This window comes from Podarcis raffonei, chromosome 3 (genome assembly GCF_027172205.1).
Source record: "Podarcis raffonei isolate rPodRaf1 chromosome 3, rPodRaf1.pri, whole genome shotgun sequence".
NCBI lineage: Eukaryota > Metazoa > Chordata > Lepidosauria > Squamata > Lacertidae > Podarcis > Podarcis raffonei.
In genome coordinates, this window is record NC_070604.1 from 107206620 (window position 1) to 107233794 (window position 27175).

Below are 27175 nucleotides of genomic sequence, written 5' to 3' on the forward strand. Positions count from 1 at the left end.
TTTATTTGCCTTGCTACTAAAATGTGAAATGGGCTAAATTATGTTTCTGGTTTTCCTAGCTGATTTGTTACAATGTTCCAAGATGCCAGTAGATGAATTAATCTCAATTTGGAACACATCCTCTCTGGTGAGAAAATGGCCTTTCAATCTGATCTGTGTTCACTCAGATTTTGCCATTTCTTTCAGTTTCAGGTCGTTAGGATTTGAGGAACATGTTGGATAAATGTTTTCGGTATTGCAGGAATTAAGATGAAAAGGGTGGGTGGTGGAAGTCTCTATGAGTCCGAATGACCCAAGCCTGGGGCAGGGCGGGCTGAGAAAGATGAGAAAGCTGAAATCCCCTTCAAACCTTCCTCCTCTGTAAAATCCCCAACTGGGAGTTGCTAGAGACTCATTAGTAAGCATTTGTTCCTAACAATCCTGAGTCACACTGGATTGCTTGCTTAAGTTTCTCCAAAAGCCTGTCATAACTGCCTTCATTCTGCTTTCTAGGATGCCACTAGCCAGCACTATTGCACTCAACCAGAAACAAAGCCCCTTTTGACCCTGCAAAAATGTATAATGTGGCACAGGAGAAACCTATGCCCCACATTCAGTGCTTTTCAGAATAATCCTATGCATGTTTATTATTTATTTCTTTAAGGGTTGCCAGTAGGCAACTCTCTATCTCGACGTTTCCCAAACTTGGGTCTCCTGCTGTTTTGGGACTACAATTCCCATCATCCCTGACCACTGGTCCTGCTAGCTAGGGATGATGGGAGTTGTAGTCCAAAAACAGCTGGAGACCCAAGTTTAGGAAATACTCTATCTGAAGGGGTCATCCACTTGAAATTCAAGTATTGCCTTAAGATAAAGAACCACAAGAAAATAACAGGGGCCTGGACGTTACCTGCACAGCAGACTGAGCCAGGCACACAGGTCGCTTGTTCAGTTTTCCCCACTACGTTGAGATGCATCTCTATTTAAATTATAGCAATTGCTTCTAAAACTGCATCTATACCTATACACAGAGCTGTCAAGTGTCCCTTATTTGAAGGGACAGTCCCTTATTCCAACGCCATGTCCCGCTGCTGTCCCTTATTGATGGATGTCCCTTAAATGTCCCTTAAATGATGTCCCTTAAATTTCAAAGGAAGCAGCTCCTCTCCTTCCCTCCCTGCCGGCCAGGGAGGAGGGAGGCTCCAACTGTGTTGCTTGGCTGTGTTGCTCACCCAATAAGAAGTCTAAGAACGACTGGGGGGGTGGAGCTTGCATGCCTTGTGTGTGGCTAGTTAATGCAAGCTGAGGGGGTTTTCGAATTCTGGACGCCATTTTGTTGCACGTGCTGCTGCAAACTTTGCAGTGCAAAGCCAGGCCGGGGAGCCATCTTAAGTTGAGGCTGCATAGGCCTTTCTGGTGCATGTGATTCATATTCTATTCAGTTGAACCTCTGGTTACAAAGTTGGTTGGACAGTGTTCTCGAAGCTACCAGCATGAGTATGACCAGACTGCAGGAGGACAGGAAGACTGGAGTGCCTGCAACAGGTGAGGCTGCAGGTCCCTTATTTTGGCTGCTGGTCCCTTATTTTCAAGGCTGCTGGTCCCTTATTTTCAAATCTGTAAGTTGACAGCTATGCCTATACAACTAGCAAATTCGATGCAAATCATTGTTCTCTTTTGTGGCACTGTGTAAATGGTCACCCTATTCAAAGGAAGCAAAACCCAGTTGTGTCACTCCTGGGGTTTCCTGCTGTTTGGGGACTGGGGCAGGGAGAAGCCTACGAATATTATTAATGATGTCTTCCTTTTGAGTTCTTAAGCTGCCGTGTTAATATATCAAGCTGATTTGAGGACTACATTCTATTCTTGCTGGCTTTTCTTCACTTGTGAACCAGAGCCAGGGCCTTTTCAACACTGGTTCCGGCCTGGTGGAACGCTCTGTCTCATGAGACCAGGGCCCTGCAGGATCTGAGTTCTTTCCATAGGGCCTGTAAGACAGAGTTGTACCACCTGGCCTTTGGCTTGGAATCAACTTGATCCCCTTCCCCTCTTTCCTTTTTCCTTTCACCTTCTGTGATGGAACTCCTATTTGGGGACTTCCCTGGCTTTTTTCTGGCCCACATAGGACCAGTCTGGATAGTTGGCCTTGGTGAATATTTGATTTTTTCATCCCCAAAAAGTTTTTGATTTGAGTTTCTACTGAAATGAAGCTGCATTTTAATGTGGTATTTTAATCTTGTTTTTAAGTTGTATTTTCATCAATTGTTTTTATACCTGGTGTTAGCCACCCTGAGCCCGGTCTTGGCTGGGTAGGGCAGGGTATACCGGTAAATAAATTTATTATTATTATTATTATTATTATTATTATTATTATTATTATGTATTGATGTAACCTGTGTTGCTTTTCAGGAGAACAGGAGAACATCAAGTGCATCTGATGAAACAGGGCTTTCCCCATGACTGGCAGAGTGAGGCAGCTGCCCTCAGGCAGAAGATACGGATGAGCAACAGTGAGGTGTTGGAACTGGGTGTGCCGCATGACTTGCCCTGCAATCTCTGAACTAATGTGCTGCACTCAAGTGTGCTGGAGGACACTCTGCTACAGAGTATTGAAGTGAGTTTCTGCTGATGGGCAGGTCAGCTTCAGTATTTGGAACAGAGTGGTGGTGGCGATGAGAATCTCTGCCACCCCTGTTCGTGGCATTGACAGCTTATATACACAGCAAAGCTAAAATCCTAAACACACTTACCAGGAAGCCACACCATTGGCTACAATGGGAAGAATTGAACATAGCCCTATGGCAATCATTCCAACAGCGGAAGCTTTTCAGCTTGTCAGGTAAAACATCCCCCCCCTTGTGTGCTGGGGATTCTCTTGACCCCCCAGATCCAATTTTTCATGGTGTCAGAGCTGCCCGAGGTCCCAGCTCACAAAGGACCAACGCCGTTTCGTTGTTAAGTACGAAAGTCTTTATTGAAGTTCAGTTTCACTTTCACAGCCGCAGCGTGCAGCTCTACGTCTCAAACTCTAGACCGCTGAAGCTCCGTCTGAATCTCCTCCCCCCAGACACCAGTTTAAGACTCTAGCCTTGCTCCACCTCTTCCTTTGCTCTTTCCTCCTCTGGTTCCGCCTGTCTGTCGGGGTCTCGCCCTTCCTAGACTCTTCTAACGCTGAGTCCCCTGAGTCTTCCCCCTCCCTCCGGCGGGCTTTAGGACCTGGTTCCCAATCCGGGTTTCCTGCTGTCCCGCGCGCCTGTACATTTGAACTTGGCGCGCGCGCCCAGCCGGCAACCTTCCTCCTGACCGTTGCACTGCTGCTGTCACTGCTTCCCCCTTCGGGGAGGCTAGCTGGAACTGACCTCCCCTCCGTTCCCCCACTCTCCGATGGAGGCGTGGTCAGCCCTGACTCATCTTCTCTCCCCGCTGGAGGAGACGCTGGTCCTGACACATGTGACTCTTCCCCCCCACTACGCTCTGGTGGGGAAGCTGGTCCTGATCCCCCGCTGCTGCTTTGGGAGTTCCCGCTGGCCCCTTGTTTCTGGTGCGTCCCCCCTGGGACCCTCCTTGCCCTGACCATCGGCGCACCCTTCTGGGAATCTTCTGATTCGCTGGAGAAGCTCATGGAATCTCTCGGGTCACTGTCATACTCCCCTACGCTGCCCTCGGATTCTTCCCCTTCGCTCTCCATTTCCTCTCTCCCCTGTGCTTCTGCTCCTGAGCCCCTGACACATGGGCACAAGGGGAATGCCAGGGAGGGGAGAAAGCCATGTTGTGCTTGCAAAAGAAATAAAATCATAGAATTGTGGAGCTGGGAGGAACCCCAATGTTCATCAAGTCCAATCCCCGTAATACAGGAATCGCAGTTAAGTCCTTGTGAAGTCTTTTGCTAGTGGGATTAGTTAGTAATCCCACCCAATGTCATTTACAACTTTTGAGTAACTATGCATAGGATTGCACTGTGCATCAGTTACTTTTCCAAGTGCTTCATTTCCCTTCATTTCCCACCTCTCCTCCAAGGGTCTCAAGGTGGGGTACATGGTTCTTTTCTTCATGTTAACCCCCCCCCACAACAACAACCCCATGAGGTAGGTTAGGCCAAGAGACGGTGAGTGGCCCAAGGTCACCCAGTGAGCATTGTAGTCAAGTGGAAATTTGAACACTGGTCTCCCAGTGCTCTAACCACTACACCACACTGGCTCTCCACTGGCACCTTGGGGTTGTTTTTTTCCTGGAAGGATGCATGTGCTTCTAAAGCTGCAGGACCTTAAAAGTGCCTTTCTCTCTTTCCAAAAATGCACGTACTTTTGCTGACACCTTTCTACAGATCACATTTATTTCAAGAAATACACATTGCAATAATTGCCTCCTCTGTGCTGTTTTCTGTGCTGGATTTTTGCAAGGACTGTTTCGTCGTTTGCAGATTTCAGAAAGTACCGAAGTATAACATCATTGTCATTATTTTTTGCATGGTTGTTTTTGTCATGTGCCAAGTGAGTGGTTAGTGTGTGTGTGTGTGTGTGTGTGTGTGTGTGTGTGTGTGTGTTGGGCAGGGGAGAGCTCTGATTCTGCATCCCATGGTGAGGCTCATTCATTGATTTGTGTGGGAATGGAGCACGGTCAGCTTCTCCCATAAGGAATTCAGCATCTGGCTGGGATGAACCCATATAGATCCAATTCTTTGTGTTGCTTTTAAAAGCCATGCCATGAGAGAGCGCTTATGTGGCTTAAAAGAGCAATGACTCACCCCTCTCCCCCTCCTGGTTCCCATGAAGTCAGAAGTCACTTCTGGTGCTAATATTGACAACTGAAAAGAGAAAAGGGCCAGCGAACAAAGCTCACATGACTGCAGTGGACTCTAGGTACACTGAGAAAATTCACACACAGATGCCTATGCTGCATGCTGCTTTGTCTTCCCTGATTCCCAAGAGAGCTGGGCATTTATTACAACAGGCCTCCAAGGTATCAGCTACACAAGCTCTGCTCCATTTGCAGCATTATTTTGGTGCCTCCTGGGACTGCATCCATCCCAGTATTCAAGTAAACAGACCCATCAGCAATTTTCTTCTTCTTCTTCTTCTTCTGGAGACTGATCCTACAGATAAAGTTCAGCATTGTCACTGGTGCAACAATAGGAAAGAAACCAATTAACATAAGACTAAGGAAAAGACTGGGTTTATTTCATTTGTCCCTGCCATTGTAAAGATAAGCTGAATTGGTTTCTGGGAAATGTACATGAAAGTATTTACATTTATTTCTATGATTTAGGACTCACTTTTTCTTGATGGGTGTGCCCAAAGTGACATACAAATTAAAGTTTTTTAAAAAAAACTTTCTAGAAAAAATAGTAGGGGACACACACGCACAACATTAATAAACCCTAAAATATGACAACAGTTGTTCTTTGAGAGACTATTAAATCAACAGTGGCTGGTGAAAGTTTTTCAGAATAAATTTCCGTCTTCCTCTGTTGTTTCTTTCTCCTGTATTGAATTTTAGATTGTAAGTTCCTTGAGGCAGGGACTAGTCTTGTATTGTCAGGCAGCCTGTACACGAGTATATATTAAGTAATAATAATGTCTAAAGTTGCAAGGCAAAGCGAAAAGGTGGTAAATTGTTGTTGTCACCAGAATGTCCCAGAGTAGGTTACAACAACAGCATAAAAAAATTTCAAACAAGTTACCGTCACAACTAGAATGTGTTCTATAGATAGATAGATAGATAGATAGATAGATAGATAGATAGATAGATGATAGATAGATGATAGACAGGTAGATAGAGCAAGCATCAAAGCATGGGATAAAGAGGTACATCTTCAGCATAACAATGGACAATATGTAACAGCTGAACAATGAAGGTGCCAGACATATCCGTTTGGGGAGGGAATTCAACAAATTAGGGACTGCCACAGAGAATACCTTTGTGGTCCCTTCCAACTCTACAGTTCTATGATATGATTCTATGAATATACAAAGTAATAATATAATAATATAATATAATTAATATAATATAATATAAATGTTATGTTATTGTAACAACATATAAATATACATGTCTGGAAAAGATACACCTGCTTGATTTCTGGGTGTCAGGCTGTTAAAAGACACAGAAGCACCAAGTCAAAAAGGAAACTTAACAACTTTATGTCCCCTCATATTTGTTCACCATTAAATGCCAGGCTACATCAGAACCTGAGATTGGGAAGAAGCAAATGAGTAGCCAGACCCATAAAAACAAGATGCATCTGTAAGCTGGAGAGGCATACGCCAGTATTTGCACAACTGCTGCAAAAGCATTTAAAGGACCAAGATGTTAATCTCATTATAAATTGGTTGGTACAGCATTCAGGGTACACAGTTCCACCCTCCCCACTTTTGCTGAAATTCAAATATATGGCTATGGTGATAAAACTAACTGTAAAGAAAGGTGACCATTGTTTAACAAAACAACAAATGTGGAATTCTTATCACCGGTTAACAACTTGCTTTTCAACACCTCACTGCGGACTACTGTGCAAATGTTGACCGGCGCATGAAACTTGACAAAAATCCTGACTTATTATCCCTTTTCTGGTCTCCCACCACTGACTCTAAGGTAGGTAAACATTCCTATAAAAACACAGATGTTGAACATTTTTGTTAATGCTATATTTCTGAAATATGGTCTGGACTGGTAATGTTTGCCCAATTAAAAGCACTAAATTATAGCACCACATCAGTGCTAGGAATGTTAACAGTGTGACACAAAAACACAAGCTAGTGCCATGTAATGCCTAACCAAAGCAGTTGGATCCTTGAAAGGAAGTTTTACTAGCTGCTAATTCCAAGTTTCGATTCCTTGCATTTGCTGTTCAAAAATATATATACTAATGAAAATAGGCCTCAAAGAGCACTCTTCTGCAATGATTTATGTGTTCGGCTAATGTCTCATGCTGTGAGTAAGCTCCTCTGAAACCAATAGGGTTCTTCACAGTGTGTAAAGTTAAGCTTGCATAAATCATTTGCAGAATGAAAAACTGGATAAAGGAGCACCACTAACTCAGAATGCAAAACCCTATTGGATATTGTAGTCGATCTAGACGAATATGAAAGTTGGAAGAAAATTGCATTGCAGCTAATCTGCTTGGAACTGGATCAAAAAACAGTGAAGCAGTGGTTGTTCTATATAGAGTACATAACAGCAGCAGTCTACCCCTTGAGGTTGTGGGTTTTCAAAAATATATATATATATTTTATTCCAGCATTTGTAGCCACCTTTCAGGGCTATCCTTCTCAAGGCAGCTGGAAACACATCAAAACACAACTGATAACAACATATAAGGAGCATGGAGGTTGGGAAAGACCTGCCCACCCTTTCCCTGGCTGCCCTACAACCTTTGCATCCCTGGGTCTTGGCAGAATCTGCAAGGAGGGGGAGAGGCAGCAGCAGTGCCTGTGGCTCATTTGCTGCCATCTAGCTACTTAAGGGATGTGGGTGGCGCTGTGGGTTAAACCACAGAGCCTAGGACTTGCAGATCAGAAGGTTGGTGGTTCGAATCCCCGCAATGGGGTGAGCTCCTGTTGCTCGGTCCCTGCTCCTGCCAACCTAGCAGTTCGAAAGCACGTCAAAGTACAAGTAGATAAATAGGTACCACTCCAGCAGGAAGGTAAACGGCGTTTCCGTGCACTGCTCTGGTTCGCCAGAAGCGGCTTAGTCATGCTGGCCACATGACCTGGAAGCTGTACACCGGCTCCCGTGGCCAATAAAGCGAGATGGGCGCCGCAACTCCAGAGTTGGCCACGACTGGACCTAATGGTCAGGGGTCCCTTTACCTTTTAGCTACTTAATAAGGACTTGCAGTGCAGCAGGATAACACAGGAAGGGGAGGATCCTTGGGGTCTGTAGTGAGGACACTACCCTTTTCTCTTTGTTTGAATTTGCATTTATGTGAGCGCTATGAGAGCGTGGTGTGTGTCAATTTGATGGACCCTCCTTGGTGAGAGGGAGATCTTGTCAAGAGGGTGTTTGTTTCCAACTTATCCTCATCTATCTTCTGGTGAGAGCTTACATTAAGGGAGGGCAACCTATCTAGGAACTGGATGCTATCCTAGAAGGCACACTTGCATGATGGGTGGGTGTGCTACTGTTGGATTCTGTTGTTGGCATGTGCTTTTGGGAAAATAAGATCAGAAAGAGGGTGGAAGGAACTTTAATTCAGGCAGTTACAAGACTGGTGAAATATGGTGTGTGGGTGAGCAGGCAGTTACAAAGGAAGGACAGGGGTCAGGTGTCTACTTATTATCCTTCACCCTTTCTGTGATTCAGTTGTTCTGCCTCTGTAGCCAGCAGTCTGGCTGTGCACTGCCAGGTTGGTTCACAACGAGTCCTTACGGATCCATAATTGGATACTGAATGAGGGAGCCAACCTGGTGTGCGTTACTGAGACCTGGGTGGAGTGAATCTGGAGGCGGAGACAACAGAGCCTTCAACAGCTCTGTGAGGTAAAAGCCCAAGGCCACCCAGTGAGCTTCATGGCTGAGTAGAGACTCGAACCCTGGTCTCCCGGGTCCTACTCTAACACTTTAACCACTCCAGCCACTCATCAAAATACTCTGAGGCCACCCAGCCTGGAATGAAGAGAACCATAGCAAGGCAGTCCTACGAGTACCTGTAGGCTTGTCCACCAGTACGTCATAGTGGCATGCAATGCTGCAAGGTTGTTGTCGCATCAAAAAAGAATCTCATAGGCAGCACCTTTATGACTAACCATGTGTTGTGGCATAATCTTCTGTTGGCTTTGTCAGACTCATGATGTGTTATCGTCTAGCACTCATGCGCACATTGAAGGATAAAAAATGTAAACAGTAGGGTCAGAAGGCCATGCAATGGAGAGAGCGGTTGTCTGTGGCCTTTTTAACCAAAGCTCAAGTGCATAAAAGATAAGAACGGTGACGACCCACCATAGCAGAAGTATTAGTTGTGATCACAATCTTCCTGGCTTTGCTATGCTAATTTAGAGAGCTGGGATGGCAGAGAATAAATTCTAGTAATTTTTAAAATAAATTCTAGTTCAGCCATTTGCTTCTGAGTGTTTTTGCAGGGGAACAATAGCAGGAGAGGGCTGTTGACCTCCCTATGAGCAGGGTTTTGCTCTAATCTCCTGTAACAGCTATCTAAGCTCTTGACCCAGTGGCACTCAGTGGCAAAGAATCCTACACAATGAATACTCAAAGTGAAGAGTATTTTGCCACCAAAGAAGCTACTGTCAGTGAATCTCACGGGTAATTCCAATTTCTAATATTCCGAGAGAGGGAGAAGTGTTTCTATCTATCCACTTCTCCACAGACTGTGCACAATTTTAGAAACCTTTATCACTTTTCCATTTGGCTGTCTCCCTCCCTAAACAAAAAAAAGAAAAGAAAGTCCTATCTAGTAACTTGTCTGAGATATGTAAACAGCTGCCTCGTGTGGTGAGCCACAAAACTGCAGGTGGTACTTGGTGAAATGTCCTCAGACCTGGGACTGACTTCACCCACCTAGTGGACCCTTCTTGACCAGAAGAGGGTATAAGAGGACTTCCTGCTTTAGTTGGACGTACTGTTCCTGTAGAAGGCGTTCCTCAATTCTCGTTGTCTACAATTTAGTTTTACTTACTTGGTTCTGAGTTGCTTCCTCACTTTCCTTCCTAGTTATTAGACAAGGTTTTTCCTCTTTCATGGGAGGCTTTTACTGCAAATTTTTCTCTCTATCCACTGTCTTTACACTATGAATGGTTTTAGAAACCTCTATTGAAGTAGAGTTCTCTCCCCCTTCCCCCAAAAAACCACCCTACCTGCTCGCAGCTAGCTTTGTGTCAGGAGCTGCTGGGATCTGTGAACAGCTGTGAGCTTAAATATGTATTTGTGCTTAATGTTGGGTGGAGGTATATGGCTGCAGACCAGATCTGGCCCACGAAGCCATTTCAGCAAACCTAACAGCCTCTTCCGTTTTCTTTCTTTTAATGGTGATAAAGCAACAACCCTGTAGACTGGTTTCCTTCCAATTGCAGCACTCCATTGGGCGTTTTCCAGGATGGGGATGAAAACTGAGACCTCCCTACTCCTCGGATGATCCCGTAGATCCTTGTGGTATGTTGGCAAAGGGGATGAAAGCAACTCTCTCCTTAGCTGATCTATGTGGATCAGCTGAAGAGTGGGGGGAACCTGTAGAGGGAGGTCATAGTCTTTGTGTGTCTGTGACAGTGAATCAAGTGTGTGTTGTGTGTTAAGAGGTGTGTGTTGTAAAGTATTGTGTGGCCCTGCTCACTTTTGGAATGCACCCGGCAATAACTTCCCCCTAAGGTATTGTGACCCTCCTCCACACTGAAAAATTTCCCCACTCCTTATTTTTAACATGTTTAGCTTAGGCCTTAATTAGGACTGAGACTACAGTGTGTAGGGATGGAGTTTAACCCATTCGTTCTGCCATGACCCTGATGGAAACTGATTGGCAGCTCTGGAAGTTTCCTAGCTAGGGTTAATAGCAGCTTGGGAGAGGAGTTGCAGAAGGGGGCTTTTAAAAACCCTCCTTGTGCTCTGCAGTACAGGGCTCCCTATCACACTTGGTGGATGTGACAGTGCAACAAAAGCAGGATAAAACAACAGCAACCCAGTAGGCCGTAACACAATAGCACTGGGGAAGCATTACAGAACAATAAACCAGAATAATGTATGGACAGTCTAGTATAGAACCATCACTTAGGGACTCTTATGGCAGCATATACCCACAAAAACACACCGTTGTGTAGGGCCCCACAGTCTTCCAGCTTTCTGCAAGAGGCAATTTAGAAAAAATGTTCACTTCTTTTGTTGTTCATAATTTAGAACTTTTATTTAGTGTGCATCTCCCCCCAACAGGATGCATCGGCTTAACCAGGCAATGTTTCCTGCATGGCAGGAGTTTTAAAATCCAGTTAAATCTGTGCTGAGAGAGGAATTATTGCTTCAATTGCTCGGCAAATCTGATTAATGCCATGTAAGATTATTTCTGGCACAGGAGGGAGTCATGCTTGATGCAAAGCAATGCAAACATTTGGCAAGATAACTGGCCTCATTTTAACATGATGTTTCGTCAGGGGGTCTCACACAGAAACAGTCATTTACCTCAACTCAACCATCAACGAAGAGAAAAGAGAAGGGGGGGGGAACCCAGGGCCAGGAAATACCAAATGTGACACTAATGAAAGTGATGTGAAATTCTTTGATCTTAGAGTCTGTGGACATAACTCTGTGCAGCGCCAACAGAAATAAGTAGTGACATTTTGTGGGGAACAATTGCTAGGTTAGCTTGTTGGGCTGGGTGGGAGACATGTTAATCTGTCAAAACCAAAACCAGTCTCCATACGGAAAAGAACTCCCAAACCCACAGTTGGGCAGTATCTATATTAGAACCAACCAAAATGTCACGAAATGCCAAGCACACTTTTGAGCTTTCCAAAATTATTCATCAGGCTAGACAAAGAAGGGTGGGGAGTGAGCAAAAAGCAAACAAGCAAAATTAGATTGGCTCTTACTGTCGTACAACTTTATACAGTCAAATCTTCCTTCAAAGAATCCTTTATTAAGGGTACGGAGAGTTGTTAGGAGATGCTTGTTCACCCCTGAGAGCTAAAATTCCCAGTGGGAAGAGGGATTGATTGTTAAAACCACTCTGGGCATTGTGAACAATTCTCGGGGAATAATTCCCAGTGTCTTCAGCAAACTGCACGTCGCAGGATTCTTCGGTGGAAGTCGCGACTGTTTAAAGTGGTATGATACTGCTTTAAAAGTATAGTGCAGATGGGGCTGAGGTGCTGCTGGATTAGTCAGCCTACAATCACCATCTTGTCAGAATCCAGTGTTGCTGGGAATCACACATGGGGAGAGAGCTTTTTATACCTTGAGAAGATGCTTCTGGAGCTCTGTGCAGTCTGCTTGGCTTTTGCAGCACAAATCCACCCGCTTCCACATATTTTATGCTCCTATGAGGAGGGACACATTTGGAGGAAAGAGTGGGCAAAGCTTACCAGAGCTGCTGCAGTTCAGGTCCTGTTTGTGACATTCCCATAGGCATCTAGCTGGCCACTGTGAGACCAGGATGCTGGACTAGAGGGGCTACTGGCCTGATTCAGCAGCCAGGCTCTTCAGCTACAGGCACTCTCTTGTACCACACTGAAAAAGGGATGATTTGGTCCCAGCTTATGAAGCAGTGAGTAGGGAGAGGGGCACACAACACAACCAAATCTCACCTTGCTCATACAGTAATAATAATAATTTGTTATTTGTACCCCGCCCATCTGGCTGGGTTTCCCCAGCCACTCTGGGCAGCTTCCAACAGAGACCAAAAATACACTAAAATGCCACACATTAAAAAATTCCCTGAACAGGGCTGCCTTCAGATGTCTTCTGAATGTCAAGTAGTTGTTTATCTCTTTGACATCTGATGGGAGGGCGTTCCACAGGGCGGGTGCCACTACCGAGAAGGCCCTCTGCCTGGTTCCCTGTAGCTTTGCTTCTCGCAATGAGGGAGTCGCCAGAAGGCCCTCGGCGCTGGACCTCAGCGTCCAGGCAGCACAATGGGGGTGGAGAGGCTCCTTCAGGTATACTGGGCCGAGTAAACTCGCTAGATAGCCATAGGCAAGTCAGCTTCTCGCACTGCTTAATCTCCTTTTGCAACCCGGGGGTAATTATGCCAACCTTACAGGGTGGATGTAAAGATGATAGGAGAATTATGTGAAACTCCTTGAGCTTTCTATAGTGCTGTAGAGGCAATAAGAATTATTATTAGACCAAACATGCTAATTGTGCTATTTTAAGGCAAAACATGCACCACTACTTTCTGTATGAATTTTCTGCCTCATCTTTGACATCAACTCATCTCACATTTGTGAAAAAGTGCCAGATGCCATACCACATTAGAAGGAACAATAAATCAGAAAGTGACACACACATTTGTTTGCATAAACCTGTTTTCAAGCGGTATTGATGTGAATCTAAAATTATATTTTGCTGCTCAGCACTCAACCTACTGTTATGAACTTGTACTGACAGTGTAACAGGTATTATTTGGAATTGTCACACACACACACACACACACACACACACACACACACACATTTTACTGTTATAATCATGGTTTTATATGAGTAACCCTGTATTCTGACCTGGGACCTTTTGGTGAATGGTGGGATATATTCATACATTCACACACACAAGATATACACCATAAAGTTGGGTTGTTCTAAAGCAGGCGCCAGGCGTGGTCAGAAGGCAGATCAGGATCTACTTGCAGACTAAGAGTTCCTCCATATGCCCTTTTTATTGCATATTCATTATGGTTTGCCATATACTTTCCCATTTTCACAGTGGTCACACTGCTTCATTTCCAGCCAGTGCATATCCCCTAACTTTCTACTGAAATCCCATAATTTTTTATAGCAGAAATGTTCCGCTTTATTTTTGTTTTGCTTTTGTTGCACTATATAACCCCTCTGAACATCAGCAGCGAGACTGGACTGGGAAGCATCGCAGAACACACAAAGTAGAGCAAATCACCACCTGTGCAATATTAATTGTGTCCAGAACATTGTTGTCAACGAAGCACCAGCTTGGAGGGGCCCTGTGTGATAATTTGCAATATATTGACAAATATTTTTTGCTCCCAGTTTTTCAGGCAACAGGAACTGCAAAATTAGTTCCCCTCCATTAAGTAGGCAGCGATAATCCCTGATGCATACTAGTGGAAAGACCTAGATCTATTAGACTTAAGTTGGAGCAGGGGAGATAGAACAGTTTGATGATGGAAGGCGTGGGCACACTGTCCATCACAACATTTGTAGGGGATGACGTAGCTGTGGGCATTCCATCAACCTAAACCTATACTAAGATGTAGTGTTCAGGGCCAAATGTTACAAGTGTAGACATGTGTAATGTTGTCCGAATGGCTACGTCTTCAAAGCAACTTCAGGAGGGGCAAATGTGCAGTGGTGATAGGATATGAGAGGGTGCTTAACCCTCACCCCCAACTTTCCCCCTTTGAGCTCTCCTCTTCCAACTGATTTCACCATCACTGGGTAAAATCAGATGGAAGCCGCATGTAACATTAACCCAGCTCCAAAGATCCCTTGAGAGGGGTTGATTTGCAACAGAGAATCAGCAGAGGGGTGGCTTTACCCTTTACCTACCTCCTGTTTTCTCCCCAAAGCCCTCCTGGAGGTGGACATATTTGTCAATTTGTGTTTCTCTCATTTTCTCATTCTTCTAGTCTTAAGTCTGCATCTGTCTGCAATTTTTTTTTTAGTCCTCATGAAAATTTCCAAGCATTTTAGTGCCACTTTCTCCCAATATGCGCATTTTTGTATGCTGTTTCGCCTGAGATACACATTTATGCAAGTGAATAGAATGCCTTTTATTTATTATTTTCACTAATACGCACATTTCATGCACACTCCCCCAAAATACGGACTTTTTTGTACACAGTATTTGGTTAATGAAATGCACCACAGTGTGAATTTTGAAGGATACCTATTTCAGCTTGCACGTTGTTTTGGAATGTGCGAAACAGGTAGGTTCACATTAAAATCCCAGCCAAACTAAATTTGTCTTCCATCCCTAACATCTCTCGTCTGCTCCACCTGCAAGCAGATTCTCTGCTTGAAACCAGCCCATTTCAAGGATGCTTTTTGCGGCAGAGCAGCAGCTGTTGTGTTAACCTTATACGTGGCTCTGGTATAATCTGTAGTTTGGGTCTCAGAATACACACTCTGGGAGACAGGAAACCTGGCTAGGCATTAGCTGTGCTCAGAAATCACACCACTGTCAGAGGAGTTTAAATAGAGAACCAGCTGAGATCTCTTGAGAATTATCTGCATTCCCTGGTAGTAGTTGTTGACACCCACTTTCCTGTCATGCCCAAACTCGAGAGACGGTAGTTGTGCTCATTAACCACCAGTCCGCCATCCTTACTCAGCGATGACAGTATTATCCCTGCAGAAGGGGAGGACTCAGCAATGATAAATGTGCTTTCTTGCCAGTCCCCCCACAAGAGCAATTAAAAGTGTTACTATCCCAGATGGAGTATTTTATTTAAGTAACATGCCTGCCTTCATTAATAAAGTGAGGTGCTCCAGAGCTGGACATCTTTTTCCCTGCTGGTAAGAGGAGTCAAAAAGCAGCTAAAAAGAACAGCGTAAATATATTGTAAGTAAGACACATCTTACTGTCTGCTTCTGTGTCCAGGGGCTTTCTAGTGAAAGGTTCTGAAGCTGCTCGCCTGATTTGTACAGTGGCGTTGTTTCAAAGCTCATAAAAATCAGGCAATATTTATTTATTCCAACAATGTACAGTGGTACATCGGGTTACATACGCTTCAGGTTACATACGCTTCAGGTTACAGACTCCGCTAACCCAGAAATAGTGCTTCAGGTTAAGAACTTTGCTTCAGGATGAGAACAGAAATCGTGCTCCGGCAGCGCAGTGGCAGCAGGAGGCCCCATGAGCTAAAGTGGTGCTTCAGGTTAAGAACAGTTTCAGGTTAAGAACAGACCTCTGGAATGAATTAAGTACTTAACCCGAGGTACCACTGTATACCCCACTTACAATATTCTCTCAGCAGTGCACAAGAAACTCAATACAATGCAAATAAAAATGAGTTAAACACCAGAATTCAGTAGACGATGGAAGCTCAACAGGGAGAGGGCCTGTCTGATTTCAAACAGAAGGGAATTCTATAAAATTCGGCCCATGATGCTGAATACACCATTCCTACTGGTTACAAGCCATACATCTAAGCCACGGGGAGCACTACTATAAGACCTCAGTGATCAGGCAGTGATGTAAGGGATCAAGAGGTCCTTGGGCAATACAGTGGACGCTCGGGTTGTGAACATGATCCGTGCGGGATGCATGTTCGCAACCCGCAGCGTTCGCAACCTGTGTCTGCACATGCGCTGGTTGCGATTCAGACCTTCTGCACATGCGCAAAGCGCGGTTTAGTGCTTCTGTGCATGTGTGACCGCCAAAACCCGGAAGTAACCCATTCCGGTACTTCTGGGTTTCAGCGATCCGCAACCCGAAAAAACGCAACCTGAAGCGGCTGTAACCCGAGGTATGACTGTAATTGTTCAATTCATTAAAAAGTGCTTATGGGTCTTGTAACCCTAAGGTCTTCCATATTAATTCTCCATGGCCTGGCATGGGACTGGCTAGCCTCTTTGTGACATCACAGAGGCCAAAAAAGCGACAGAAGAGGTGGTTGTGTCACCTCTGGTTGGCCAGACTCAGTGGTCTGGTTCGCATGTCATGGTAACCCAAACTACTGCCTATCGGGTCTACACAAACATGCAGGCTCCTGGAGAGGAGCTTGCAGCCACTGTGTTCCCTCGCCATTTTTATTTCTGTGGTGCTCTGAACTCAGCCAAGGTTTAGCGGGTTGTCTGAACCTGAGTTTGCAGTTAAGTCACCTCCTCTCTAACCATGAGCTGTAACCAAGGTTTGATAAGCTAGGAGGGAGTTGAAACATGATAATGCCTTTGGTGAATCTGCGAGGAGACCATATATAGTGCAGGTCCACACCATCTCAAAAACTGATATTTGTAGATCAGTTGGGTGGTATCCAAAAAATTACCATTTTCTGCTGCTGCCCCCCTGCACTCTGGAATGCCCTTCCTTCTGCTGCGTGCGAAGAAGAAACCAGCTGTTTCAGGCATCTTGTGAAAACACTTTTTTTGTGTACCCAGGCTTTCCCTGACTCATAAGATTGGATGCTATTATTCATCAATTCCTGTTTGGGGACACTTCCAGGCTGTCACGATTTCAGCTGGGATTCAATCATATACCGGCAAATTCAAGTTGCACGGCTAAAGCTGGTTTGGAGCTCTTGCACAACAAACCCACTTCCACAAATGATCAGACTTCTTATGATAAGGAAAGTGATAGGAAACATGCAGTGGTACATGTGGGATAACACTTGTTTTGGTGCAGCATTGTTTAGCTTCCCCAAAATCAATTCCGAGTGAATATTCATTAAAATGTTGACATCATCTAATCTCCCTGCAAACAAATTAGGACAAATGCTCAAGAAGCAGGCTGTCTGTTTTTATACAGTTCTATTTGTTTTTATGTTGCATTTCAGTACACTGCTTTGAACGGGGTGGGGGGGTGTACTTTTGGTCTCCCCATGCTACCCTCTTAAGCCTCAGATCTCAGAGGCTGTGAGTTTCCACCTTTCACTTTCAAATTCCCAATCTTGGAGACTTAAAGGGGGAGCAGGCAGAGACTCGCAAAACCTTTTCCAAGTCTCCTTGTGCTTCCCTTTTAAGCCTCGGAGATTGGGGACTTAAAGGTGGAGGGGGCAGGGCCTTTTTTCAGCTGGAGCTCCAGCACCTCTCAGGTGGGCACCATTGCCATTCTAAGAGAACAAAGGAGAAGCTCATGGAGAGCTCTGGCAGCCAGTGTGGTGTAGTGGTTAAGAGCAGCGGACTTGTAATCTGGTGAACTGGGTTCGATTCCCTGCTCCTCCACATGCAGCTGCTGGGTGACCTTGGGCCAGTCACACTTCTCTGAAGTCTCTCAGCCTCACTCACCTCACAGAGAGAGTGTGTTTGTTGTGGGAGAGGAAGGAAAAGGAGATTGTTAGCCGCTCTGAGACTCCTTAGGGTAGTGGTAAAGCGGGATATCAAATCCAAACTCCTCCTCCTCCTCTTCTTCTTCCTTCTTCTAGAAAAATAGCACTGAGGGGGAGACTTGCAAAGGGCTCAGCTTTCCCCTTCTCTCTTTAAGTCTCCAGTCTTGGAAACTCCAACCTTGGAGACTTAAAGCGGAGTAGAAGGAGACTCACAAAGCCTGCAGTTGATTTTCCCCATGGGTTAACATTCCTTCATAAAAAAAGGATTCCCCATCCCTGAGCTATGGAATTTTAGCCATAGGGGTGGGGTGGGAAATGCAGCTAAAGGAAGACATTTCAGAGACATATATAATCATGCATGATGTGGGGAAGTAGGGTAAGAGACCTTCTGCTCCAACTCCCCAAGCCCCATTCGAATGGAGGAGGATTATGGGAGTTTGAGTCTAGCAACATCCGGAAAACACTACGTTGCCTCCGCCTGCTTTATGTTGTTTGGTTCACTTCTTATATTCTTTGCTTCAATTGGCTTTTTGCAGCTGCATCTCTATCTAGGTTTGCCAAGCAGAAACACACACACACACACACACACACACACACACTGCAAAGCTAAAATAAAATATTTGCCCTTCACAGTAATTTACATTTTGTTCCTCAGCGCCACATACAGATTGTTTTGTGGGTGGATGATATATATTTTTTGCAAGATTTTACTTTGCAACTATGGATATTTGTCATATGGTTATCTCAGTTGCTTTTGTGGTTTGACATTAAGGCAGCTTCCTATTGCTCTGGGATGCTCTGAGAACGGAGGCTTGCAACATCACCTAGCTGGTTTACAAAATTAATTCCAATTTCCCATCAAATTTCAAAAGATGCGTAGGGCCTTTCCACAAAGAAATCAAACATGTTTCCCCAGCCACTTGTTGTTATTCTGTTAGTGTGAATAACTCCTGATGTGCTTCTCCTGACTACCATACACTACCCAACTGCTCCACCATGATGTTCACCCAAACCACATTCCACACAGCATGACCCAAGAGTGGTGGATAGGGTCCATCTGGGGACCCTGTGGGCTTGACTTGCATTTCAGGTACCTGCAACTACGACTGGACTACTGTCATCTGCAGTGCCCAGTTTGTGAAGCGCAGCTCCTGGAAGCACACATATTACACCTGTGCTGGGGGAACTTCTCTGGCTGCCAATCAGCTACTGGGCTGTGCTCAAGGTCTTGCTGACTAACATATGAAGCCTTGAACAACTAGGGACCGGTTTACCTGAAGGACCACTTATTCCTGTATAGGCCTCTAAGATCACTCAGATCAGCTGGGGAAATTCTACTTGTGGCACACCACCAGGCAGAACATCATAGGGAGGTGAGCCCAAAGCAGGCATTTTCTATTTTTACCATTGTACTGTGGAATGCGCTTCCCTCTGCCATAAGTGAAGTGGCAGCCATCACTTGCTTCAGAAATCTTTTGAAGACTTTGCTTTCCACCCAGGGTTTTCCTGACCAATGAAGCTGGACCCCATTTTATGTCATTGAAAGCTCTGAAATTTAGTTTTATATGCTTTTGTGTGTTTAAATATTGCTGTTTTCCTGGGTTCTGGTTGCATTTTTGTTTTAATGTTTTGAATATATATGTTTGTTTTTAGACTTACAGCTGTGTTGGTCTGCCGCAGTCGAAACAAAATAAAAAAATTCCTTCCAGTAGCACCTTAGAGACCAACTTAGTTTGTCATTGGGATGAGCTTTTGTGTGCATGCACACTTTTGTGTGCATGTATCTGAAGAAGTGTGCATGCACACGAAAGCTCATACCAATGACAAACTAAGTTGGTCTCTAAGGTGCTACTGGAAGGAATTTTTTTATTTTGTTTTTAGACTGTACATCATCACTGTGTCATCCAAACCCTAAACCAGGGGTGAACAAGTTTTTTCAGCAGGGGGCTGGTCCACTGCCCCTCAGACCTTGTGGGGAGCCGGCCTATATTTTTTTGGGGGGGGAGATGCAAGAGCACCACGAGCCCCAGTGGCTGCTTACCTGTGTCTTGTGAGCGGCAGGGGCTGGTGGCAGCGGCGGCCGAGGGACGATGAGTGACGTGTGAAAGGGCTCCAGAGAGGGGCTGCTTAAAATGGCGGCCGCTTGAGCGCTGCTGCTGCTAGCACCAACAAAGCCCAGCCCCCTTCCTCCTCTAGGCAGGGCAGGGAGAAGCAGGGAGGAGGGAGGGAGGAGGTGCTGGCGCCATCGCCATCTGAGGGAGCGGGAAAGAAGGCACACGCTGGTAATCCATGCGGTGATTCCCTGACCGTCCATGGGCCAGATCCAGAAGGCAATTGGGCCTGATCCAGCTCGTGGCCCTTAGTTTGCTGACCCATGCCCTAAACTGTGGTTAATGTTAACGGTGCTTTGTTTAAACATGGCAGCTCCATAGGAGATGGTTTAAAGTTGAGTTGTTTGAAACAAAACACAGTTTAGCCGAGTTTGTTGGGTTTGGACAACACAAGAAGCTGCAGTTAAGCTAAACCGGAAACAAAATCTACCCAACTCTCCCTTGTAGCTGCACTGGAGTTGTGTGTGGGATGCGCAAGCCTGAGGTTCACTGTAGCTCATTGTTGTCACACTAAACTATGGTTTAGCAAGATGTCCACACTGGGACACGGTGCAGACAGGAAAAAGCTGGCTGTACCAATGCTCTGATTCAGTAAAGGCAACTTCATATGTAAGGTTAGAGCCCCTGGTGTGAGACAGATGATGAAAATTACATCATTTAATTGCATTTGCCAAACTTTATATTACAATACAAACACATAGTCATATCCTGCTCTTGCATGGGGCTCTCAGGGACTGATCAGATCCATTACCCTTATATCCAGCAATGCTTCCAAAACTATTTCACACATCTTATATCCCGAGGTGAGAAAAGATTGACATAGATTTCAAATGGTTCCATATGACAATGACACTTTCTAACATTTCCTAAACACATTTTGCTTTCTCAAATCTCGCAAGATATCACACATACTGAAACAAGTTATGGTACAGTGTAAAGAAGGGTGGGTTTTTCTTTTCTTAATTTTTTTTTTTTAATGGGGACAATAGTCAAATGCTCTTACTATTTTCTCCTAACAGCTTGTTTTGGTTTCTGTGTGGGTGGCTCATGTGAGCCAAAATGTTATGGGGTAAATGTTTTGTGAGTGGAGAACAGATTGTCCTTTACAAGCTGAAATTTGAAAAATTTGCATTTTAACTATATTGTCAAGGGTAAAAAAAAAATAACAGTGGCTACTTCTTAACCTGCTGACATATAGTAGCTGTTCCTCATACGAGTAGGATTGAAACTCAAAAGGAGAATAACAGATTATATAAACTAGAGCTAGTTGCTAGTTTTTTCAAACTTAGAAGTACAGTCTACAATATTCAACCTGTGAGTTATCATTGTCCCCGCTACGTAGATCCCAACTCACACATTCCAAAGAGAAAAGGTTGGGGTTTGCATGATGTGCTCAACAACATAGCAGGTTCCAGACTGGGTTACTGAAATGCGCTGTACATGGAGCTGCCCTTGAAGATGACTTGGAAGCTTCAACTGGTCCAAAATGCAGCAGCCAGATTTCTGGTTGAGATTCCATTTCAAGCTCATATCCCCCTGTTTTAAAACAACTGTACTGGTTGCCAGGTAGTTTCTATTTTCTTTTCCCCCCAGTTGCCAGTTGGTTTCTAGGTCCAATTCAAGGTGCTCAAATAGGCCTCAAATATCTGAAAGCTCTTTCACTAAAGATTTTCTTGGGTGCTAAGATCAGCAGAAGGGGCCTTCTTGGTTGTCCACCACACTCAGAAACTATGGGTGGCAGCGGTTCAGGAGAGGGCATCCTCTGTAGCAGCCCCTAAGTTGTAGAACTCCCTTCTCAGAGAGGAGCATCTGGAACCTTTGATATACTGTTTTCATTTTATGCTCTTTTCCATGGTCATTGAGAAGTATACTTTGGTGGTTCACCCTGTTCTTGTGAAGTAATTAAGAGTTCTAAACTATTCTTTTAATGTTGTATTTTAAATTGACAGCAGTCATGAAATTAAAAGGCGCCTGCTTCTTGGGAGGAAAGCAATGACAAACCTAGACAGCATCTTAAAAAGCAGAGACATCACCTTGCCAACAAAGGTCCGTATAGTTAAAGCTATGGTTTTCCCGGTAGTGATGTATGGAAGTGAGAGCTGGACCATAAAGAAGGCTGATCGCCAAAGAATTGATGCTTTTGAATTATGGTGCTGGAGGAGACTCTTGAGAGTCCCATGGACTGCAAGAAGATCAAACCTCTGCATTCTGAAGGAAATCACCCCTGAGTGCTCACTGGAAGGACAGATCCTGAAGCTGAGACTCCAATACTTTGGCCACCTCATGAGAAGAGAAGACTCCCTGGAAAAGACCCTGATGTTGGGAAAGATGGAGGGCACAAGGAGAAGGGGACGACAGAGGACGAGATGGTTGGACAGTGTTCTTGAAGCTACCAGCATGAGTTTGTCCATACTGCAGGAGGCAGTGGAAGACAGGAGTGCCTGGCGTGCTCTGGTCCATGGGGTCACGAAGAGTCGGACACAACTAAACGACTAAACAACAACAACAACAACAATTTTAAATTGCTGTGAACCTCTCTGGGACCTTAGGTTGAAGGGTATAAAATAAATGTAATAATAATAATAATAATAATAATAATAATAATAATAATAATAATACAGCACCATATGATACACATGTGGCCTGCCAAAAAAATAGACTGTGTGGTCTAAGAGGGTGGTCTAAAATAGCTGATGATAATCATAACAAAACTAACAATAAATGAAATTACTTTATGTTGAACTTGTATGAATTTGTGTATTCCTTCACTGCTTGTCCTGTCTCCACTACACTTTTGGGTGCCCAAAGAAGAAATCAAGATATAAAGAATGTCCTCCTACACTGCAATCCTATTCACATCCACTCAGAATTAAGTCCTGTTGAATTCAATAGGGCTCACACCCTCATAAGTAGTTATGGGATTGCAGCCTTATTTCAACTGAATGACCTAGAAAACCTGAGTTATTTAAAGAGGGTTGCCCATGAAGTGTTCAGAAATTTCAATTAGCGCAAAGCACTGAAACCACAATGTTGATGGGAGCTAGCTAGGCAATTCAGTTCCATCTCACCATTTCTACATGATTTGCATCGACTGCCGATTTGTTTTGGAGCTCAATTCAAGGTGCTGGATTTAACCTTTAAAGCCCTTCCGGAGATGGGATTCCATTTGTTTTATTCTGTTTTTATTGCTGTGTGTGAGCTGCTTTGTGTTTCTTTGTGAGAAAGAATTGGAACAGATTTTTAAAAAATAAATAATATAAACAAAACTAACTAACAACCTGTTTTGCATCCTCCGTGCCAAATAGGCCCCTGGCTGCACCTAGAAAACCAGCAGATCAGGGATGAAGCGTAGGCCAGGCTCCCTTCTCCCTAATATCTTGTGTTTCATGTGGAATGAACTTTTTGTACGGATAAGCATTTGACCAAGTAAGCCCCTTCAGCAGTCTGCCGTGACACAATCTAGTCACATGATTAACACCTCAGTGAGAACAAGACCTTTGTCTGAAGTGGTGTTAGTGGTTGTGGTGGTTACAGACTTTCCCTCCGATTTAATTTTAGGAGCAGAAAACAGCAAGAGAAGGTCACCGCCATCTCTTCACATCTGCAATCTATTTGCAATGAGTCGAACCAGTGCTCCTCTGTCAAAATACCTCCCTTCCCTCCAACCACATTCTTCCATGGTGACTCAGGTCAGCTATTCTCTTGGAACAAATCCATTCTGATGCTGTCCTTGTCTCTACTGGAAATTAATTCAGATATGAAGTCAAATGTTTATTTTGAAATGGCATCTCAGAAACCACGTGACTGAAACTGGACTTTACCCAGTGTGACAAAAACAACAACGTTGTTCAACGGCAAGGTGGACCTTGAAATGATGATCCTGGGATATTTCCATCTGAATGAGTAGAAGCATCACATGGTAGATTTTCCTAGCTGTGTCTTGACCCAGCCCTGACAGGGTTTTCTGGCTCACAGACACTAGCAGTGGAGGGCAAGTGGGGCACTGCCTCACCGACCTCATTCTGCCCTTAGCCAGTCTCCACCTGCCTGCTTTTCTGCTCACAACCGGTCTAGGGCAGCCTTTCTCAACCTTGGGTCCCCAGGTGTTGTTGAACTACAACTCCCATCATCCCTGACCACTGGTCCTGCGAGCTGTGGATGATGGGAGTTGTAGTCCAACAAAATATGGGGACCCAAGGGAGTAGCACTCTCATCAGCTTCTTCATCCTCCTCATAAAACTTAGCAGGGGGGAGGGAGGAGGGAGACAAAACTAGAAATATTTGGCGCTGTCTGTCATTGGCTCTGGCTCCACCTACTGTTGGTCTTCCCAACTTCCACCCTAACAGTCTCAAATGGGCACCAGCCACCATTGCACTACAGGCCCAAAACTAATCCTGGGCTGAAATATTCAGCTTATTGAGTTTTACCCGATTTAAGGAGATGGGTAGAACAAAAATATGTCAAATAAATGAGTTATTTTCAGGTGGGTGACAAAATATGAAGTTTGGGGTGGTGCGAATGAGGCTTTAATACTTTGAAAAGAGGCAGTGTGTGTGTGTGTGTGTGTGTGTGTGTGTGTGTGTTTCCATATGGATTTCCCTTCCTATGTAGGCCAAGCTTTTTATAGATGTGTCACGACAATCTCCACTGTAAGGTGACGAATGTGAAGAAAGTCAAAGGTCATCTCTTTTTGCACTGTTATTTTCCGCTCACATGAATATGGCTTGATAGTGCATAGTAACTTGTACTTGACCTCCGTGGTTTCTCTGTGTTCTGTTGTTATTTATTTACCGCCCAGAGCAGTGACTGCTAAGAAAACAAAACACCCATTGTCGTTGCAGTGGTAGATCTACAAACAACAGCCCTGTGCCGTGGCAAAATGCTCCAGTGGGAATGATATTAGAATCGTAGAGTTAGACAAGACCATAAGGGTCATCTGGTCCACCCCTCTGCAATGCAGGAATCTTTTGCCCACAAACCCACAACCCTACTCTTAAGAGTCTTATGTTCTTAACCAACTGAACTAAGTAATGTTACAAAAGCCGGGTGCCTGCCAAATGGTGGCAAGAGCCCATGGTGTCCCTGGCACACACACAGGATCTGTGCCCCCTTGGAGAACAGAAGACAAGGTGGAGACCGCTGTGCTTTAAGAAATATGGTTTAGTTACCTATTTACACCTTCATTCCGCATGGAGGAAGTCTGCCTCGCTCCAAGATTTTTTTAAAATAATATTTTATTGATTTTCCAAAAATAACAAAAATAAAACAACCACAATACAAATTCATAACCATATCTATTAAAATTGACTTCCCCCAATCCCTTCCCTGGTTCCGTTTTATAGCATCATACTGCATGTCCAATGTAATTTAAAAACCATTGATATTACTCATTGTCCATTCATAATGTCATTATAAGTAGTCTTAGAATCATGCTAATGTATTACCTTTGTACATTGCTTCTGTATATATGCAATAAAGTCCTTCCAATCTTCTTTAAATTCATTGTCATCTCCCACTCTTAATTTCATTGTCAATTTTGCCATTTCAGCATATTCCATTAATTTAACTTGCCTCTCTCAAAGATTCCTCTTCCTCCTTCTCCTTCCCAGAAAAGCCCTGCTGAGAAACACACCCCATCACCTTGGCAAGCCTTCAAACCTCTGTGCCTCTTCACATGTCAGAGCAGGGGGTTCTTTTGCATTGGCAATGAGCCTAAGTGGCCCTCTGTTATATGCTTAACGGTCCTAGCCTGGCCAGGGTGGTTTGCACAAACCAGGCCAGAAATTTCCTGTCTGGCACAGCTCTGCAGTTTGTGTCTCTTAATCCATACCCCACTTAATCAATATCCTTGCATTTATTCATTCCTATGGTTTAGGGGGATCCCTCCCCCCCAAATCCATAGCACCTTCACAAAAGGACAGTTTTCCACAACTATAACACATCAGCAAATACTACAGTGATACAAATACATTATTCTACGTGAAGGTTTTAATGTTTGATGTTTTTATATATGCTGTAAGCCGCCCATAGTGGCAGGTTATAAATGGGTGGGGTGGTAGTAGTAGTAGTGGTAATATAATAATAATAATAATAATAATAATAATAATAATAATAATAATAATAATGATGATGTTTAGGGGGATCCCCCTCACCTATATCTTTAACAGTATATTACATCAAAAAGCATTTTGGAGAGATTACCATGTAGTTTGGCTGCTGTTTTTTTGGGGGGGTAGTTTCCCCCCATATTTTTTAAAAAGGTAAACCCTTTGCTGCCTCTCAGTAAGCCCTCCCCAAATAAAATATGTGCCTCCACCCACCTCAAAGTGGTCCCAAATGCCTCACATTTTGTGGGAAAGGTGAATCCCATGAAAGCGGGAGGGAGATTAATAATAATAATAATAATAATAATAATAATAATAATAATAATAAAAATAATGTGTTAGGTGCAAACCTGTCAGGGTTCAACCCTGGGTCCGAACGTCCCTGCCTCAGGCCCAAAGGTTCCCAGATCAGTTGCCTGGGTTCCTGGCTGTCTCTCAGACAACCCCCTCTCATTTCCTCTAGGGCCACAGGAGCAGAGGAGATGGCAAGCCGGTCAAGGACTTCACAGTCACCTCCAAGTGCTGGGCCAGTTGCACATGAGGCTGTTTGGGAGGAGAGGGAAGTGCATGGAAACCGTTACTCTGATCAAGCTTGGATGACAGCCAGGAAGAGGCAGATCCTGCAGCTTTTATATAAACTCCTAGTCTGGTGTGTGGGGTGTGTGTGTGTTTAAGCAATTACTCTACCCCCAACTTAAAAATGTGAAGCGTAATGCTGGTGACCAACAAAAGAGGTTTAAAGACTGTCTCAAGGCAAATTTAAAAAAATGAAGTATGAACACCAACAATTGGGAAACACTTGCCTGCAAGTGTTGGAGAACAGCCTTTACCAAAGGTGTCATGGGCTTTGAAGACACTCAAACTGAGGACGCAAGGGAGAAACGTGCTAAGAGGAAGGCACGCTTGGCAAATCCACACCGTGATCAACTCCCACCTGGAAACCAATGTCCCCACTGTGGAAGGACGTGTGGATCCAGAATTGGCCTCCACAGTCACTTACGGACTCATTGTTAAAACTGTGTTTATAGAAGGCTATGAGTGATCGCCAAAGAAGAAGAAGGAGGGTACTGGGGATTTTCGCTCCATGAGGGGTAAACTACAAGTCCCACTGAAATCCATAGGACTTACTTTGGCATAGACATGAATAGGATTTCCCTGCAGAGCCCACAAAGGCCCCTCATCCATGCACCTTGTTTGTCTCTTTGGAGGGGAGCTAATCCTCCCGGGTCTTAATTGGGCCCAAGGTACATGCCATCAGTTGCTAACTCCTAACTTATAATAATTGAGCCTTGTACTATGATATGGAGTCTAGATCAACTCCTGTTGTTTATTCTGGGTACATACAGTTGCAACTGAAAGTATTC

General features: G+C 44.4%; 1 protein-coding gene and 2 long non-coding RNA genes across 6 annotated transcripts in view; 1 reads left to right on the forward strand and 2 right to left on the reverse strand.

Moving 5' to 3' along the window:
• Positions 1-27175, reverse strand: part of BCL2L11 (BCL2 like 11) — a 94609-nt gene that overhangs the window by 39462 nt on the left and 27972 nt on the right. For all 4 annotated transcript variants that reach the window (XM_053383473.1, XM_053383481.1, XM_053383476.1 and 1 more), the window contains one exon: positions 11999-12143. In XM_053383473.1, the coding sequence (XP_053239448.1) occupies positions 11999-12045 (47 nt within the window). In that variant the 5' untranslated portion in view covers positions 12046-12143. Of the gene's footprint in view, positions 1-11998; positions 12144-27175 lie in introns of those variants that run through there.
• LOC128411277 (uncharacterized) lies at positions 315-4508 on the forward strand. The gene is made up of 3 exons (XR_008329743.1): positions 315-397; positions 2389-2593; positions 4400-4508. It is a non-coding gene; the product is annotated as an uncharacterized LOC128411277 (long non-coding RNA).
• Positions 4510-9505, reverse strand: LOC128411281 (uncharacterized). The gene is made up of 2 exons (XR_008329748.1): positions 8624-9505; positions 4510-5071 (listed from the first exon to the last, which is right to left on the reverse strand). It is a non-coding gene; the product is annotated as an uncharacterized LOC128411281 (long non-coding RNA).